The 19,587-nt window shown below is 40.8% G+C and overlaps 1 protein-coding gene across 1 annotated transcript in view; it reads left to right on the forward strand.

Moving 5' to 3' along the window:
- Nucleotides 1–19,587, forward strand: part of nup153 (nucleoporin 153) — a 71,346-nt gene that overhangs the window by 6,919 nt on the left and 44,840 nt on the right. The window contains exons 2-6 of the mRNA XM_080204119.1: nt 5,854–6,061; nt 9,304–9,558; nt 10,491–10,630; nt 10,724–10,852; nt 18,600–18,716. Of these exons, the coding sequence (XP_080060245.1) occupies nt 5,854–6,061; nt 9,304–9,558; nt 10,491–10,630; nt 10,724–10,852; nt 18,600–18,716 (849 nt within the window). The remainder of the gene's footprint in view (nt 1–5,853; nt 6,062–9,303; nt 9,559–10,490; nt 10,631–10,723; nt 10,853–18,599; nt 18,717–19,587) is intronic.

The following is a 19,587-nucleotide window of genomic DNA, read 5'->3' on the forward strand; positions in this document are numbered from 1 at the left end:
CACTGGGGTTTTGGCGCGGAGCTGATCGATTTGTACCTTTAGTTGGGGATTTTCCATTACTGATTACTCTCCCCGCCACCTCCTTCCTTTCTCTTTTCCCTCTTTTGTTGAATTTTATGTCTTCCGGCGCCTCGATTTTTTTTGTCTGTCCTCTCGTGTTACTGAATTTTAACCGGTTTCTTCCTCTACCTGCCCGGGGGGAGAGGGAGGGAGGGTGGCTGCCAGCTGCGTCTTGACATGCGGACTTGGCACACTTGCCTGTATGTGGAGTAAGAAACTGTCGCCACCGTTCTTTTTGTAAATCTACCTTTTAACGTGAGTCATAAGTCGACCAGCGGAACGTTTTATTTTCTGAATTTTGACTGTAGTGTGGGTTCTTTAATTTTTTATGCGGCAAACTGATTGGAAATGAGTTCGTTTAAATCTACGTGATTGACTCTTCTTGCAATATCGATCTTCGCGCTCCAAAGGCCTTGATATTCAAAAAATGCGATCAGTCTAATTTTTGAGCACCTCCAACATCAATTTCTGTGAAGCGTTCGTACTTCAGTTATTTCTGAATAGACTATTAGGACAGTTGCTCTACTATTCTAGATCATTTTGAACAATGGCCTTGCATTGTTTGTCACATTGGAAGAGGTGCACAATAGGCTCTAATATATGCTTACGTTAGCCAAAGGTAATTGTCCTTGAACTCTTCTGAATTCATTTTACAAGAAAAAGAGATTTACGTTATATAGCATTTTATGTGGTTGCAGGCATGTCAAAAAGCATTTTACAGCCAATGAAATGCATAGCAGTGTAATATTTTACAGCACAGAAAGAGCCCTTCAACCCATTGTGTCTGTGCTCACCATCAAGCACTTATCTAATCTAATCCCATTTTCCACACTTTGCAACCTTGTATGCTGTGGTGTTTCAAGTGCGCATCTAAGTGCTGCTTAAATGTTGTGCAGGTTCTAGCCTCTGCCATCCTTTTAGGCACAGTTCTACATTCCTGCCTTCCTTTGGGTGAAAACGTTTTTGTAAAATTTCCTCCTAAACTTCCCACTACTTGCCTTAAATGTCTGCCTCCTGGTTACTGACCCCTTTAATAAGGGGGAAAGTTTCTTCCTATTTATCTACGTCCCATATGATTTTGTATCCCTCAATCATGTCCCCCTTCGGTCTCCACTGCTCTAATGAAACCAATCCCAACCTTTCTTCATAGCTAAAATGCTCCCCACCACCAAACATCCTAGTGAATCTCCTCTGGACACTTTCTAATATAATTACAACTTCTGAAAATGTTGTTACTGTCGTAATATAGGAAAGTTGACAGCCAGTTTGTGCACAGCAAGCTTTTCCAGATGTCAGTGTGGCTGGCTATAGCCACTTAATCTGTTTGTGAAATTGATTGAGGGATAAATTTTGGCTATAATATTGAGGATAAGTCTTGTCCTCCTGCTTGAAATAATGCCATTGGATCTTTGATATCCACTTGAGGGCAGATGAGTTTGAAATGTTATCTGAAAGACAGCACCTCAGACAGTGCAGCATTCTCTGTTCTGCGTTGGAATGTCAATCTTGATTTTTGTGCTCGAGTACTTGCATGGGACTTGAACACTGCATGTTGTGACTCAGGTGAGAGTGTTACCAACTGAGCTGCAGCTAACACAACCATGTTGACTTTTTTGATGTCTGAAAATAATTTCAGTTAAAGCGATGTGCACAACTTCCTAATTTATGTAATCGGTCTTTGTGTGTTGTATCTATAAGGTGAGTAACCATGTCTGGTCAGCTTGTAATGATTATGGTTATTCTTGCTGCACATGTTAAACCTCACTATGTTCTTTATCATTTCTTGTATATTGATCACTTCAGTCTATTATTGTTGCATTTTTCACCTCTTCCCTCGTTTCCTGCTGTCCTTGATCTTCAACTAACTCATTGACTGTACTGATACTCTGCAGATTTCTTGTGCAGGCATAGACGTGTGCTTGCAGGTAACCATGCAACAACCTGCATTTGTTTGGTGTTTTTAACATGGAAAAAGTTTGGCGTGTTAGCAGATTAAAACTTAATACTGCTACAGAAGATACTAGTATAGGTATAGTATACTTGTATAGTCCGAAGATGTGTGGGTTAGGTGGATTGTCTATGCCGAATTGCCCCTTGTTGTCAGGAGGACTAGCTGGGGTAAATGCATGGAGTTGTGGGGATAGGGCCTGGGTGGGATTGTGGTCCATGAAGACTCAATGGACCGAATGGCCACCTTCTGCACTGTAGGATTTTAAGTCCATAGGTGACTAAATGTCAGAAAGGGATTTTAAGACTCACCTTTGAGGTGTGAGAGAGGTTGAAAATTTTATGAAAGGGATTCAGTTTTGTGGCTTAGACTGCTAAAGGCGTGACCTCTTGAAGTAGGGTGAAGGAAATTGGAGATGCAAAAAAAGCTTAAAATTGAAATCTCAAGTTACTAATGAACATGATCCTAATCAGTGATCTCTAGCGATGGCTTTTCTTCCCAGCCCACTATACCATGATTTATTACAGATCTATCCACTCCTGCCTTATCTGCTTTCTAGTGATATCACTCAGACTATCTCAAGCCAGCTTCTGGTTGTTTGCTGGCAACGCCCAGCCTTTGTTGACTATTTTGCTGCTTTTATGTTACCAGACTACATTTGAGATGAGTTACAAACTTCCTGCTGCTAAATGTGCAAAACATAAGGCTGAAGTATTTGCCACAGTCTTTAGCCAGAAGTGCCGAGTGGATGATCCATCTCGACCTCTGGAGATTTCAAGCATTTCGCCTGTCAATCTTCAGCCAATTTGATTCTCTCCACATGATGTCAAGAAATGGCTGAAGGTGCTGGATACTGCAAAGGCTATGGGCCCTGATGCAGCAATAGCCCTGATGACTTGTGCTTCAGAACATACCACACTCCTATTCAAGCTGTTCCAGTACAGGGACAACACTGGCATCCACCTAGCAATGTGGAAAATTGCCCAGGTGGGTCCTGTACACAAGAAACAGGACAAATCCAACCCGCCCAATTACCGCCTCATCCGTCTATTCCCAGTCATCAGCAAAGTGATGGAAGGGATCATCAATTGGCACTTACTTAGCAATAACCTCATGGATGCTCAGTTTGTGCCAAGGTCATACAGCTCTTGACTATTTACAAGGCACAAGTCAAGGATGTGGTGGAAATCTTCGCTTGCCTGGATGAGTGCAGTTCCAACGACAGTCAAGAAGCTCAACACTATCCAGGATAAAGCAGCCTGCTTGATTGCTACCCCTTCCACGCATACTAAATCCCTCCACCACTGATGAACAGTGGCAGCTGTGTACCACTTACAAGATGTACTGCAGGAATGCGAGGTTCCTTAGGCAGGACTTTCCAAGCCCACAACCACTACTATCTGGAAAGACGAGCAGCAGATATCTGGGAACACCATTACCCCTCAAAGCTACTCACCATCCTGATTTGGAAATATATTACCACTTCTCTGTCACTTGGTCAAATCATAGATTTTCCTTCCTAATGGCATTATGGATGTACCTCCATCTCAGAGACTGCAGCTGTTGAAGAAGACAGCACACCATCATCTTAAGTGCATCGAGGGATGGACAATAAATGCTGGCCTAGCCTGTGACACTCAAATCCAGTAAATTAATTTTTAAAAAATGTTGGTAAGGCTGAAGCCATTATGTCCCCAATTCAAACTTGATTCCTGGAGACCAATTCTGCCCATTGGCTCAACCAATCTTGCTATCCCTTTTTAATTTGAACTGAGATTCTGACTCCAAATCGTCTACATATTTAAACACGTATATTCACCTTAGTAGTATTATTTTCTTCTATAAATGTTTCTGCTGATGAAATTCAGCCATACTTCTGTCACCTCTATTTCACTGCATCCAGTGCCTGCTTGCTTTCCACACTATAAATGTTGGCTCATCCAAGACCACCTTTTATATCTTACCTGTACTTCTGTCCCTTAGCCATTGTTCCTATCCTTGGTGACCTATATTGGCTCCTGATCATTGTTTTTTTCACCTGTAGATGAGTAAGTATAGCGTTATTCACTTTTTTCTGAAACCTCACCAAGCCCCCAACTTCTCCCACTCAAGCTCTCCATTCCTCTGAACTGGCCTCCTTTTATAGCCCCCTCATCTTTGGCTACTTTTTCTTTAACTGCCTGTTCCTCGTGCTCTAGCAGTCCCTATCTCAATATCATTTACATCTGTTCATAATTTGTTTTAAAATTCGACTCCTTTGGGCAAATGTTCAGTCCCTCCTAATAATCTGCTTATTCGGCTTGGGGTTCGTATTTATGAAGTGACATATATGCAATGCAAGTATAGGTTTTCTGCGCGTTGTAAGTGACATTTTCATTGACTAAATAGGTGTTGGATAGGGCTATACATCACAAAATCAGTACAATGAGCATCACCTTGGATCATCTCAGATTAATTAGGTAAGGTGACTTCTGTAAAATGGGTTACACAGTTGCATTCTTGAGTTAGTCCTTCATCTTCCAGTTCTGTACATGGACCTTTTCAAAGAGCATTTAAAATGCTGCATAACAAACTTGTAGCAAATATCAATCTGGTGAACTATATGGAGGAAGAGGAATGTGAATATGATACTGGCTAAGAGAATGCACAGTCTAGTGGTTAATTGTTGTTTTCCGAACTGGTGGAAATCATAATGTCCCCAGGAGTTGATATTAGGATCATTGATAAATATTAATAACTTGAACTTGAATATACAGGGTGTAAGCACAAGTGTGCAGATGACGTGAAACTGAAATGCAGTAAACAGGACCTAGACAGAAGCAATTTTACTCATCAGAGTGTGAAGTGGTGCTTTTTGGTGAGAAGAGGCGAGGCAACACATGTTACAATTTTAAAAGGGGTACAAGAACAGAAAGACAAATGCCAAAAAATGTTTGCAGATGGCAGAACAAGTTGAAGAGATTCTAAAACAGGATGTGGGATGTTTTATAGATGGAAATATGTTATGTTAAATCATTGGTTAGGCTCTTCCCAGAGAATTGTGCCCAATTTTGAATATTGCACCTTAGGAACAATATCATGGCATGGGAGGATTTTCTGGAGTGGTACCCAAAATGTGGAACTTGCGCTATTTGGAAAAACAAGGAGCTTAAAAAGATTTAATACAAGTGTTCAAAATCATGGATTTTAACTGATAAATAGTAAAGAACTGTTTCCAGTAGCAGAAGGAGTACACAGACTTAACATTATCAAAGAGTTAGAAGTGCTGTGAGTACTTTTACACAGCAAGTTGCTGCAAATTGGCATGCAATGCCTGAAAGGGTGTTAGAAGCAAATTCACTAATTTTCAATGGACAGTTGAATAAATATTTGAAGGAGAAGAACGTTTGTGCTATGAGACAAGGGTAGGGGGGAAAAAAGCAGGTACAAGGGCTCAATGGTCTCTTGTGGTATAGTTCTATGATCTGTTCCTGTTATAATGTGGTATAATTGCAGTAAAGAAAACAAGTCAGCTAACATTGAAGCTGAAGATGGTACCATTTTCAGCTTGAACCTATTGAAAATGTTAAGTTTTGGCAAGCCATGGTGTGTTGAGTATCTTAACTAGGGTACGTATAAATTTATCACCCATTTCATTCACCCTCACTTTCTCGGGTTAACATTGCCACTCAGTATGTTCTTTGTTGGTTCAGTAATTGGTCTTTCAACTATCACCTTATGTAGGATTGTTTAAAAAATAGAGCTGGGACAGAGCACCCTAGTAATTCAATGTTACTTCTAAACTGAGAAAGGGAAATTGATAGTGGTTATTATTAAAACACATTTTTTTTTAACTTTGTCCATAGGGAATCATTGGAAGAGTTACAAACACTGTGAAGAATATAGTTCCTGGATGGCTGCAGAAATACTTTGGCAAGGTTTCAAAAACAGTACCAGCTGAAGCAAGAGGATCAGTAAACAATCATGAAAATGATCCAATTCTTGTAAATGAGACTCCCCCGCGATTTGATAATGGAAAGCATCAAACAGCACCAACAACCAGCAGTGCAGCAGGTAATTGTACAGTTCGAAAACTTATCCACATTCAAATTGGTTATTGCCAACAAAAGTTAGTTTTAGATGTACTTTATTAATTATCATAGAATCAATAAAATGTTATGAATGTGGTTGTCTGTATTGCGAAGGAACCAAACTGTTCAGTTGTAGCAACTACCCTTCATACTTTTGTGAAGATTTCCCTTTTAAACCAAGTTTATATAAGAGAAAATCTGGATGAAGCACTTATTTAGCTTTGGATATTTGCTTGCTTGCAAGCCCGAGCAAACTCCTTAAAAACTTGTGTTTCATAACTGCCGCCTTGAACCTTTTATGTTGTAGTGCAGTGTCACAACTGTGGTTTATCAAATCTTCTAACTGTTTAAATAACAGCAAGTTGCAGGATGTTTATATTAGGGGTAGGCCCTTATGTTGTTAAGAGGACATAGTGAAAAGGTGTTTGCTAGAGATATCCTTTACAGGGAAATGACCCTTTGGGGAGCAAGGAAGGTGTCACCAGCAAAGTATGAGGATATCTTTTTTTTCTATTACAGTGGGGGCCCATTTTGCTGTGCCCAGTCAGAGTTTCCAACTGTAGATGACATGGATACAATTTTCAGCACAGAAAAGTACTTGAGCGTTTAAACCTTGCCCATTGTCTGATTAAGTTGAACATATAAAGGGGATTTCTCCCCCCAAAAAAAAACTGTCAATGGCAAGAATAATGGAGTAATCTCAGACATGCTCTGCATCACAACCTTCCCACCTTTTTAGTTTTTTGGAAAGTTGCGAGTTTTGTGCTGTTACTAGGGGTTGCAGACGCCAAAACATATCAGCCTGGATTCTGAGTGCTCGGGCACCTTTTTCGCAAAGGCAACCCCAATCTCTCAGCGCACTAGAAGACCTCATTCCACACCCAATGGGTACTGGGACCACTCTTGCTCTCTCCACCACCAGCACCCCCCATCCCCACATCAGCGGCATGTTCCCCCACCCCTTCCCTGATGCAGGCCTGCTCACTCTTGTTTCCAATTAGCAGGTTTGATAGTTTTGCTTTTTTTAAGAGACGTCAGTTACACTGTTTGCTCTAACTTATTCTTAAAAGTTGCAAGTGATCTCTGCTTCGATCAGTAAGTCTGATGATGCATTCCACAACCTAAGAACATTAAGTACAAAGAAACTCTGTCCTGTTTTCTGACCTGGATGTCTTGCATGTGGTCTTGTCCTGGTGTTCCCATATTCTAGAGCACTTACTTTATGAAAGTGGTCTTTCTCTCATTGTCAAATAGCTCTCCATATCCTCTGTTCTAATGAGAACAAACTTATTATGTATTGTCTTTTCTGTTTACAGATAATTCTAATAAATTGGTGCTTTTTTTTTGCCGTAACATCCATTGTATGATGTGAAGCCCAAAATGTGTAAAATACTCCTGTGTTCTTTTAAGTTTTGTGTAGGTTAACTGTTGCATCTCATTTATATTGAATGTTTCTTGGTATAAAATATTGTATTCCATTGGTCTTTTATAGATGGCCTTATCCACTGGTTGTGTTGCTTTTAATGTTTTGTCAACCTGAGGCCCCTTATACTGCTCATCTACTCAGCATCTTTTGCCTATTCAAATTACTTTTAGCAAAATGTACTTCCATTGAATTACAATTCTTGTGCTTTACGTGACCTTGTCGCAGCCCCTTGCAACTTTCTTTTGGTCCTCAATGGGCATTGGCAAGTTTGTCCACCGTACTTGTAGCACTATAGCAAATTCATTGAATACCATATACAAGATGCACTGCACAAACTCACTAAGTTCCTTTGGCAGCACATTCCAAACCCAGAGCCACTAAGGTCTAGAAGGACAATGGCAGTTGATACCTGGGAGCACTACTACCTGGAGTTTTCCTTCCAAATCACTCACCATCTTGACTTGGAAGTATATTTCGCCATTCCTTCCTTGCTGCTGGTTCAAAATTCTGGAACTCCCTCCCCAACAGCACTGCGGGTGTATCTACACCTTGGACTACAACAGTTCAAAAACACAGCTCATCACCAACTCCTCAAAGAGCAACTAGGAATGGACAATAAATGCTGGCCTAGCGTGTAATGCTGACATCCTATAAAAGAATAATAAAAAAAAGTACAGTGAACAGAGAGAGAGGGGTTCAGGACAGAATCTTTCAGGATACTGCTCCCTAATTCCAACCACTCTGAGAATGCTTTTTATCCATGTTTTCTTCCCTCCTAAGCAGTTTTAATCCAGTTTGCTACTCTTACTCCCACCAGTTGTATGCCTTGTAATCTTCTCCAGTAGTTTGTTATTTTGTCAAATTATTTCTAAGTCCATGTAGACTGTTTCATTGAAATTCACCCATCCGTTATATTTGTCACCATCTCAATGGACCATCAGATTTGTCAATTGACTTTTCTTTCTGAAATCCACACTTACTGATTACTAGTTTATTTACTGTTATTTATTGTAACGTCAGTTATTTCACTTCTAACTCTAGGTTTGCTTCCTTCCAAATAAGCTTCTCTTATAAGAACATAAGAAATAGGAGCAGGAATAGGCCATCTAGCCCTCCGAGCCTGCCCTGCCATTCAATAAGATCATGGCTGATCTGTCGTGGCTCAGTTCCACATTCCCACCCTCTCCCCATAACCCTTAATCCCCTCGCTTATCTCTTATAAATGGTCCTACCAATTTCTGCTTACCCTTGTCTCACATTTTAAAAGGTTGTTTTTTTTACTGTTTTTATTTTTGATTCTCTCCATACTTCCTCTTTATTCCTTTCATAAAATACTTCCTATATTGTATTATGTATTTTTATGCTATCTGTAGACTAACTACATGTTTGATTTTGTTTCTTTTTCTCCCCAATTTGCCTATCACGCACTGAAAATGATGTAGTTTACCTTGGCATATATTCTGCAACTTTGCAATTTAAAAAAAAATTGTTACCCATTGGGTCGATTTCTCTTTGTACCTAACCTCAGCTAATTGATTTTTTTTTGTCTTGGTATACAGCTACAGTATGTTTTCTCTTCCTCCACTTTTCAGTGCCTCCCTGAAATATTATACACTGATAGGTTATTCTGCTTTGCTTCCCACTTTGCAGCCAAATTCAATTTGTGTTATAACAGTAACTAATGGTGTGCAAGAGAGGGGATAAAAAGAAAAAACTCAAGTTACAATTATGCCTGTGCTCATGTACTGGCCACATGAATAAAACACTTGCCTCTTGTATTTTGTTTCTCATTTTTACAGTAGGCACACCATCGAGCAAATCTACTTTAAATTTCTCAGAAATGCTGCTTCTGCGACCAGCTCTCAGTCGAACACACTTCAACTGTGCTGCACTAGAAACTCCAGCACATGATTGTCAACCGTCCACGTCCTCCTCTTTTCCTATTGGCAATTCAGGATTCTCACTGGTAAAGGAAATCAAAGATTCTGGCTCCCTACATGAAGATGATAACATCTCCACAACAAGTGGTTTCTCTTCCCGAGCCTCTGACAAAGGTAAATAATTCATTTAAGATTTTTGTTTTGCAATAATCTTATGGTGCAACTGAAGCTAGCATTTGTGATTTTGCTTTCCGAAAGCTTAGTTATGTGGAGTTATCAAGCAATTAATTTTTCCTGTCCTCCAAATCACATAGCTGCTGACCAGACTGAAACTGTACACTTTAGATTGGAAGATCCTGTCAATCTTTGCAAAGATTAATATCTTTTTGTGGTGTTCTTTTTATTGTAGCTAATGAGTATTAATATTACGTCCAAAAATATGTAACTAAAGTTGTTGAGGAAATTATGTTTGCATCATATTCTGGATCTGGGAATTACATGTTAAAACTACTTTATTCTGCAACTGCTGTCAATAACAGAACATCGAATGTATCTCGAATTCAAATAACTAAAGGAGTAAGATAAGACTTTCCACTGTCTGTAATGCATGCCTCCCAAGTTCACTTGCTTTTCCATAGTGTTGCCTTGTAAAAACCCTCTGGTGACTGAGCCAAACTACCTTTCTTCACATGTGAGCTTGAATAGCAAGAATTGGCTTCCTGGGTAATCAAGCTTGAGCCCAAGGTATCCATGATCCTGCGCTTTCAGTTTTTCCAAGACTGCAGATGCTGAAACCAATTGTGGCACTACTACCCTCTCTGAAATAGAACAGACTAGTTGATCGAAATGGTCTGTTGTCACATACAGTACTCACTGAATTATTCGTAGAAAAGTTGGGTGTCTGTGAGAATACTGTATTTTCCTTGTGTAATTAAAATATCCTGTTGTGTCCTTCTGGCGTTCAGAGCAATTTTGTATGTTCCAGCTAGGAATAAAGTTCAGTAAGAAAACTAATTGCCTTTAATACTTTCAAACAGCAGTAAATTTTTAATGACAGATGAACTTGTGGATCAAATTATTGTTTTTAATTATTCTCAATGTTACAGATGTGATAACTTCGAGGAATGCTTCTCTACCACCTTTGTGGTCCCCTGAAGGGGAACGCTTTCATTCAGTTCCCCAGCAGCCTGCTGTGAGCTTGAAACGACCATCTTTTAATCTGTCTGCTTTTGGAAGTTCACCTCCAGTAAGTTCAACAGCATAAAATTAAAATTGTTTAGAATCACAGAACAATCATTACTTGAAAATGTGAAATTCAAAGCTTTCTCACTTTTTCCAGTCTTTTATTAGTACTTCTTTACTAAATTCAAGCCAGCTTGGGGATTCTCCTTTCTACCCTGGCAAGACTACCTATGGTGGGGCTGCAGCAGCAGGAAGAACTTCCCAAGCACAAGGTACACCATATCAGGTAAAGTTAGCTACAGGTGTAGCTCGTTTTTGTTTCTTGTTTGTACTTGGGAGAAAAAAAAGGTGTCTTTGTTTTGAATCATCCATTTCTTTGGTTGAAGTATTGAGTTAAAGGGTGACTTGAGGTTTGGGATGAAGAGGTAGTCTTATGAGGAAATTTTGATCAGGTAGGGCCTTGTTGGAGTTCAGAAGAATTAATGGTGATCTTATTGAAATACAACTGAGGGAGGCTTAGTGGGGCTGGAGCATCTTTAAATTTCTAATGGTTAATCTTTAAAATTGAGCTTAGGTAGGAGACATTTGCCTCCGCACCCACCATTGTCACCCCCCCCCCCATCTGACTTTCTTTGGTGGATTCGCCTTGCTAAATTGCTTTTTTGTGTGGACTTGGGTAAGGTGCTGAGTTGGTGCAGACTTGATGAGTTGAATGGTCTCCTGCACTGTTGGGATTCTATGATGCATAATCTGCTGGAGTTCACATGGCAAAGGTATTTCTGCTGTGTGGTAAGGGAGGGAGTTTCAGGATTTTGACCCTTCAGCGATGAATGGCTGGTGATATATTTCAGACCACGATGGATTGCGACTTGGTAGTTGCAATGCTCTTGTGTGGCTGCCTTGAATGTCGTTTTATAGTTTGGAGATTTGGAAGGTGCAATATATCCTATAGATGGCACATATTGATGTCGCAGTCATAGAATAATTTGACACTGTTCGGTCCATCAATTTCATTGCTGCTGTCCTCAGAACAGCCTGTCAGTTACTTTTGCCTGTTCTATCCTGTTGGCTCTGCAAGTTTATTACACTCAAGTGTCCATCCAGTTTGTGTTTTAAATCAGTGATTATCACTACTTTCGCCATCCTCATAAGCAGCGAGCTCCCAATCATTGAATCCCTACAGTATGGAAGGAGGCCATTCAGCAATCCAGTCTGCATAATTTCTCTGATAGTGGGGTGGCACATTGGTTAGCACTGTTGCCTCACAGTGCCAGGGACCCAGGTTCAATTTTGGCATCCGGTCACTGTCTGTGTGGAGCTTGAGTATTCTCCTCCTGTCTGTGTGGATTTCTTCCGGGTGCTCTGGTTTCCTCCCACAGTCCAAAGATTGAGGGTTAGGTCAATTGGCCATGATAAATTGCTCCTTGGTGTCAAGGGGCTTAGTAGGGTAAATATATGGGATTACAGGGATAGGACCTGGGTGGGATTGTTGTCGGTGCAGGCTTGGTGGGCCAGGTGGTTTCCTTCTACATTGTAGATTCTATGATCTCACCAGGTTCACCCCCCTGCCCCATCCTGGTTCTCCATGAAGTTGCCCCACAAATCCCCCTAGACTTCACAACTTAAGACATCAAGGGACAATTCAGTATGACCAATCCACCTAACCTGCACATCTTTGGAGTGTGGGAGAAAACTGGAGCACCCAGAGGAAACCATGCAAACACGTGGAAAACTTGCAAACTCTACACAGGCTGCCACCCACGGCTGGAATAGAACCTGGGTCTCTGGCATCGAGGCAGCAGTTCATTGCCACTTCCTGCATTAAAGTTTTTTTGTCATGTGCCCCATGTATCTTTTGCCAAAACCTGAATCTCTGGAATTCTCTGCCCGTTGAAGTGGTGGAGGCTGCCTCGCTAAATATTTTTAAGAAGCGGGTTGATGGGTTTTTGATAAGAGAAGGGATTAAGGGTTATGGGGAGAGGGCGGGAAAGTGGAACTGAGCCACGACAGATCAGCCATGATCTTATTGAATGGCGGGGCAGGCTCGAAGGGCTAGATGGCCTACTCCTGCTCCTATTTCTTATGTTCTTATGTTCTTACATCTGTGTCCCTTAGTCCTTACACCAGCAGCTAAGGGCTGCAGCTTTTCAGTGTCTATACAAATGGGTATAAATAATATGATTGTGATTAAAGAGACATGGTTGCAGGATGACCAAAGTTGGGAACTAAATATCCAAGGATATTCAATATTTGGGAAGGACGCCAAAAATGTAAAGATGAGATGACATTGTTAGTAAAGAATGCAATCAATGTAATGTTGAAGGGGGGTGTTCAGTAGTTAGTACTGCTGTCTCACAGCACCAGTTTTGATTCCGGCCTTGGGTGATTGCCTGAGAGTTTGCACGTTCTCTTCCTATGTCTGCATGGGTGTCTTCTGGGTGCACCAGTTTCCTCCCACTCTCTGCAGATGTGCATGTTAGGTGGATTGGCCTTGCTACATTGCCTTATAGTGTCCCAAAAAGTGTGGGTTTGAGGGATTAACAGGTTATGTATGTGGGACTGGTGCGTATTCAAAGGTCTGAATGGTCTCCTGCATTGTAAGGATTTCTTATTGTTGAGATGAGTAATCCTCCAGTAAGTATATTGGCTTAAGAAATCAAGATGTAGCATCAGTCTGGTTGGAGCTAAGAAGCAACAAGGCGCGAAACACATTAGTGGCAGTTGGCTATAGGCCTTCAAACAGTGGTCATAAGGTAGGGGATGACACTAAACAGGAAATTAGGGATGCATATTCATAAAATCCCAAGTATCCATAGATGCACTATAGTTCAGAAGGAGGTCATTTGGCCCATGGAGTCTGCACTAAGTCTCTGACAGAACACCTCTTCCACGCCTTAGCCTAGCATGTTTACAGTGGCTAATCCACAGGGCAATTTATCATGGCCAGTCCATCTAACCTGCATAGCTTTGAACTGTGGGAGGAAACCAGAACACCCAAAACTCTCACCAACATTTGGAGAACATGCACACTCTACACAGCCAGTCACCCTAGGGTGGAATTGAGCCTGGCCCTGGTGCTGTGAGGCAACAGTGCTCGTCACTGTGCCAACAGAGTGCCATAGTAATCTACATATAAACTGGGCAAGCCAAACTGACAATACTGCAGTGGATGTTTCTTTTTGACCAGTACGGTGAGGAAGCAACTACGGAACATACTATCTTAGATTTTGTACAGTGAGAAGAGGTTAAATAAACTTGTTGTCTGGGTCCCTTCATTGGAGAGTGGCTATAACATGATAGAATTCTTCATTAGGATGGAAAGTGAAGTAGTCTGTTGGGGAGGTGATGACATGGTAGTATTGTCACTGGACTAATAAGCCTAAGATCCAGGGCAACATTGAACTCCAGAGCTATAGCAATATGGTTGACTCTCAAATGCCCCCTGAAATAGAGGACAGTTAGGGATAAGCAATAAATGCTGGCCCAACCAGCGACATCTACACTCTGTAAATGAATAAAAAGCCTGAAAATAAGGTACTAACAAAGGAAATTATGAAGGTATGAGGGATGAATTGGGCATGATAGATTGGGGAATTTATTAAAATGCATAGGTAGATAGGTAGTGGCTAACATTTAAGGAACAAGTGCCTACATTGCAATAGTTATACATTCCTTTTAATGCAGAACAAGGAACTGGCAGAATGATTGAACAGTTACTTTAGTCATCTTCACAGGAGAGGACGCAACTAGCTTCCCAGAAAATGCTAGGGAACCAGGGGTCTAGTGAGAAGGAGGAATTGACAAGAAATTTCTCAGTTGGGAAATAGTGGTAGAAAAGTTAATGGGACTGAAAGCTGATAGATTCCCCAAGCCTGATAATTTACATATCAGGATACTAAAGGAAGTGGGAATGGAAATTGTGGCTGCGTCAGTTGTCTTCTTCAAAACATTTGTAGATTCTGTGGCAATCCCAGTAGATTGGAGGGTGACAGATATAAACCTATTTAAAAAAGGAAGGAAGGAGAAAGCTGAGAGTTACAGACTGGTTAGCTTAACATCAGTAGAGGGAAACACTGGATTCTGTAATAAAGGATGTGATAGTGGGAGACCTAGAAAGTATCAACAGGATTAGATGATGTCATCATGGATTTATGAAAGAAAAATTATGTTTGACAGCTCTACTGATGAGGGCATATCTAGTAGAATAGATCAGGGAGAGCAATTGGCTTTGGTGTATTTGGATTTCAGAAAGCATTTGATAAAGTTCCACATAAGAACAAAGAAAATTTACAGCACAGGAACAGACCCTTTGGCCCTCCAAGCCTGCACTGACCATGCTGCCTGACTTAACTGAAATCCTCTACACTTCTGGGGACCATATCCCTCTATTCCCATCTCATTCATGTAGTTGTCAAGACACCCCTTAAAAGTCACTACCGTATCTGCTTCCACTACCTCCCCCTGGCAACGAGTTCCAGACACCCACCACTGTGTGTAAAAACAAAAAAATCTGCCACGTACATCTCTTTTAAAATTTGTCCCTTGCACCTTAAACCTATGCCCCTTGTAATTGACTCTTCCACCCTGGGAAAAAGCTTCTGACTATCCACTCTGTCCATGCCCCTCATAATTTTGTAGACTTCTGTCAGGTCTCCCCTCAACCTTCGTTGCTCCAGTGAGAACAAACCAAGTTTCTCCAACCTCTCTTCATAGGTCCTGCCCTCCATATCAGGCAACATCCTGGTAAATATTTTCTGTACCCTCTCCAAAGCCTCCACATCCTTCTGGTAGTGTGGCAACCAGAATTGAACACTATATTCCAAGTGCGGCCTCACTAAAGTTCTATAAAGTGTCAACGTGACGTGCAAATTTTTAGATTCAATATCCTGGCTGATGAAGGCGAGCATGCCGTATGCCTCTGACTACCTTCTCCACCTGCATTGCCACCTTCAGTGACCTGTGTACCTGTACACCCAGATCCCTTTGCCTATCAATACTCTTAAGGGTTCTACTATTTACTGTATATTTCTATCTGTATTAGACATTCCTAATAAGAGATTAGTGTGCAAAGTTAAAGCAGATGGGATTGGGGATAAAATATTGGCATGCACTGAGACTCGGTTAAAAGGGAAACAGTAAAAACACAAATGGGTCTTTTCTGGAGTGGCAGGCAGTGACTTGTGGTGTACCTCAGCGACCAGTGATTTAGATAAAGGAACCAGATGTAATATTTCCAAATTTGCTAATGACACAAAACTAGTTGAAAATATGAATGGTGAGGAGAATGCAAGTAGACTTCAAGACAATTCAGACAAGTTGAGTGAGTGGGCAAATACATGGTAAATGCAGTGTAATGTGGATAAGTGTGAAGTTATCCACTTCAGCAGGAAAAATCGAATGGTAGAATATTATTTAAATACTCGTGGATTGGGGAATGATATGCAAAGGGATTCTTGTACACCAGTCACAAAGCAAGCAAGCAGGTATAGCAAGCTGTTAGGAAGGCCAATTGTATGTTGGCCTTCTTTGGAAGAGGATTTGAGTACAGAAGCAAGAATTTCTTACTGCAGTTGTGCGGAGCCTTGGTCAGACCACAGCTGGAACCTTGAATGGGAGCAGATCTCATTGTTGAAAAGTATAAAATTCTGACAGACTGGATGCATGTATGATGTTTCCCCTGTCTGGGAAGGGGCATAGTTTATACCATTCTGGACTGAGATGAGGAGAAACCTCTTCACTCAGGGTGGTGAACCTGTGAAATTCTCTGCCTCAGAACGTTGTGGAGGTTAAATCAGTGAATAATTTTTTGAAGGAAATAGATTTGTAGACTTTAAAGGAGTCAGTGGGTATGGGGCAAAGCATGTTTAGATGGATCAGCAATGATTATATTGCATGGTGAAGCTGGCTTGAGGGGCCAAATGGCTTAATTCTCCTATATTCCATCTTTCTGCGGTAAGGAAAGGTTATCATCAACCAGAGCTGCTGTTTGCTGCTTTGGGACATCCTAAGATGAAAGCTGCTATCAAAGTGTACATCTGTTTCACTGTCTTTATGTGTAAGTATTTATGCAAGAAGCTGTGTTTTTAGGAAGTATCGGGCAGTGCGCGGATGGTAATGTAACTTGGTTTATTTGCACCATTCTAAAAGTGGATACTGGCATCGAGAGAAGCATGAATCCATAGGAACTTTATGTTGTTCACCCTAATTTGTTTTTAAGTCTGCTTTGCAGGCTGAGAAATTAAGGAGTAGGTAGCAACCTGTACTCAAACTCTACCTTGGATGAATTGCTGTACATATTTTCCCTTTTCTCCCAAATTCTGTATGTTCTAAGTGATGATTAAACACTTGCTACTCTATTCCACTAGAGTAGCAAGTGGAATAGCTCAGTCAGTCTGTAATCTAAAATTTGACTGGATTAAATTTCATGTAAAGGATTCTGGTGACCAGTGCACCTGTTTGCTGTCAATCAACATTTCACCATCATGGTTCAAATGCTTGCCTTGTTTTTATACAGAGCCATGTGGACAACAGATGGAAGGAGAAGTAAACAAACTCTGTTAAACGTTTTTTGAAAAGTACTGCAAACTGTTCCCCTCCCAGAATATTTGAACAAGACATATATATTACTGCTAGGATTGTGTCAGGCACTAAAAGATATGCAAGCTTCATGTTTTTGTAGTTCCCAGGGATGAAAAACCTCTGCTGTTTTCTGAAGGTTGGAATTGTGCTATGTTAATTTTTCCTGCCCTCCACCTGGTGCAGGGAGCTGTCACTTAACTCCTCTTTCTGTTGAATCTGCCACCAATTGGGCTGACTGTGATTGCTTTGCTATTGAAACCACAGCCCCATAGAAGCTGCTACTTATGTGTAGTCAGCAGAGTACTTGAATTGTCTACTTGGTGAGGCCTGTAGTGAGAGATGGACTGGGCTGGAAGAGATATTGTGCAGGGGCGGCTGCTGAATGTGACTGCTGGGTCCATAGAATGTTGCTTTTCTGCACTTTCTTCAGCCTTCTTGCCTTGCCCCGGTGTGGAGTAGGGGATGAGTGGTGATGCTGAATGGTGAGGGAGGGAAAGTGGTTGTGAGTCAGGTGGCTGGTGAGGAATGAGCTGGAGTGGGGGGTGGTGGTGGGGAGGCTGTGAATGACTAGATTGTGAGGAAGGAGGGTGGACCATGCGTGAATGTGGATGAATGTTTGGGGTGGGTGTGCATGAAGGCACAAGTTGGGGATGAAAACAGGGCTCGCAGTATGAGGAGGGAGTGCGTAAGTTGGGGGGAAAGAAGAGCACATTTACAAGGTTTGTAGGATTGAGGGAAGAGATTTTGTTGAGTCTTGTCACCATGGAATTTGGAAGTTTTGTATTTGTATAACCATGCAATTGCAGAATTGCTATCAGCAACATACCAAATGTTACTGTGCTGCATCATTGCAGTTTTTGTTGGTATCTGAGGGTCATGTTACTTTTCAGGAGTTATTTTTATGATATGTGTGTGTGTGTGTGTATGTGTGTATATACATATAGTATATTGAGGTGTGGGCATCACTGGCAAGGCCAGCCTTTGTTGCTCATCCCAAATTACTCTTGAGACGTGGGACTAACATGGGATCACGTTGAAAACTGCCATAGTACTTGCTTTGCTTTGCATATCCTGGATTACATGCACTAACTACTGAGGCGATGCAAATACGTTGGTCCAAAGTCCTAATGTTAATAGAAGGTAAACAGACAAGATTAATGTTTCTGCATACTTGAAGCCTAACAATTACATCTATTTGAAATGACAACAGCATTTGTATTTTACTGCAGATCATAAAAGATGCTATAATTTCATGATTCCTTGTCACAAAAACATTTCTGACCATTTTGTCTTGGGGCCACAAATTCTCACCCGTAAGTTCCCATTGATTAAATGTGGAAAGATTAAGATGCGAATTACCATACTGACATTTCCAGATCGCTATTTAATTTAATCTATAAAAAGAATGTCCCAAAGCTTGAAGCTATAATAATTGTGAGCTTAATAACTGCCAGGTTCCAATAAGGAGACAGATGAAAGCAAAACCTGCAAGTTCACCATCTTATGGAGTGACTAGTGCCACTGCCAGACGCATCCTTCAGTCTTTAGAAAAGATGTCAAGTCCCTTAGCGGTGAGTCTCCATATTACCTGCTATGGTTTCTACCAGGTGGTTTAAATTTCGTAAATCTGTTTGTAAAATATTCCAATTATATTGGATAGAGTTGGTGTAATTTAATCATTAGAAAAACGTTGCACTACAATTAGATTAATCATCTTTGAGTGTTTCAGGGTTAATCTATGTGGAAGTTTGTAGTAGAATAGCATTTCTTTTTGTTGATGTACTACTATTTCATTCTCAAATAAGGCCTCTGACGAGGAAATTTTACATAAATCATATTTTTCTCGGTTCAATTTGTTCTGGCAGTGTATCAAGGAATTATAAAAATTCTGTTTTCATTCAAAAGTACATATTGAAAATAAATTACTTGTAGAGATAATCAATGTGTTTACCTCTTTAGTTCCAAAATGAATAACCTCACACTTGCTTAGATTGAAATCCATCTGCCATAGATGTATCCTTTTGTGATTTTATGACATCATTTACACTGTCCACAATGCTGCCTAACTTTGGGTCATCAGCAAATTTAGATATCTACCTGCTATACCATTATATAAGCTGTTAATAAATTAAGGTGAACAATTGAGGCCCTAACTTATGGGACACCACTAGTCAAATTCTACCAAGTTGTGTACCTACCTATTATCCCTTTTTTCTGTCGTTTGCCACTCAACCGATTTCCCAGCAATGTCAACAATTTGCCCTCAACTCTGCAGACTTCTACCATAGTTGATAGTCTCTTATGAGGGACTTTATCAAAGGCCTTCTGGAAGTGTTTTTAAATAACATCCATAGACATTTCCCTGTGTGCTACCTGGGTCACCTCTTCAGAAGTATTCAGCATTTGTCAGGCATGACCTACCTGTCATGAATCCATGCTGGC

Source organism: Carcharhinus amblyrhynchos, chromosome 2 (assembly GCF_965287045.1).
Source record: "Carcharhinus amblyrhynchos chromosome 2, sCarAmb.v2.hapA, whole genome shotgun sequence".
Lineage (NCBI taxonomy): Eukaryota > Metazoa > Chordata > Chondrichthyes > Carcharhiniformes > Carcharhinidae > Carcharhinus > Carcharhinus amblyrhynchos.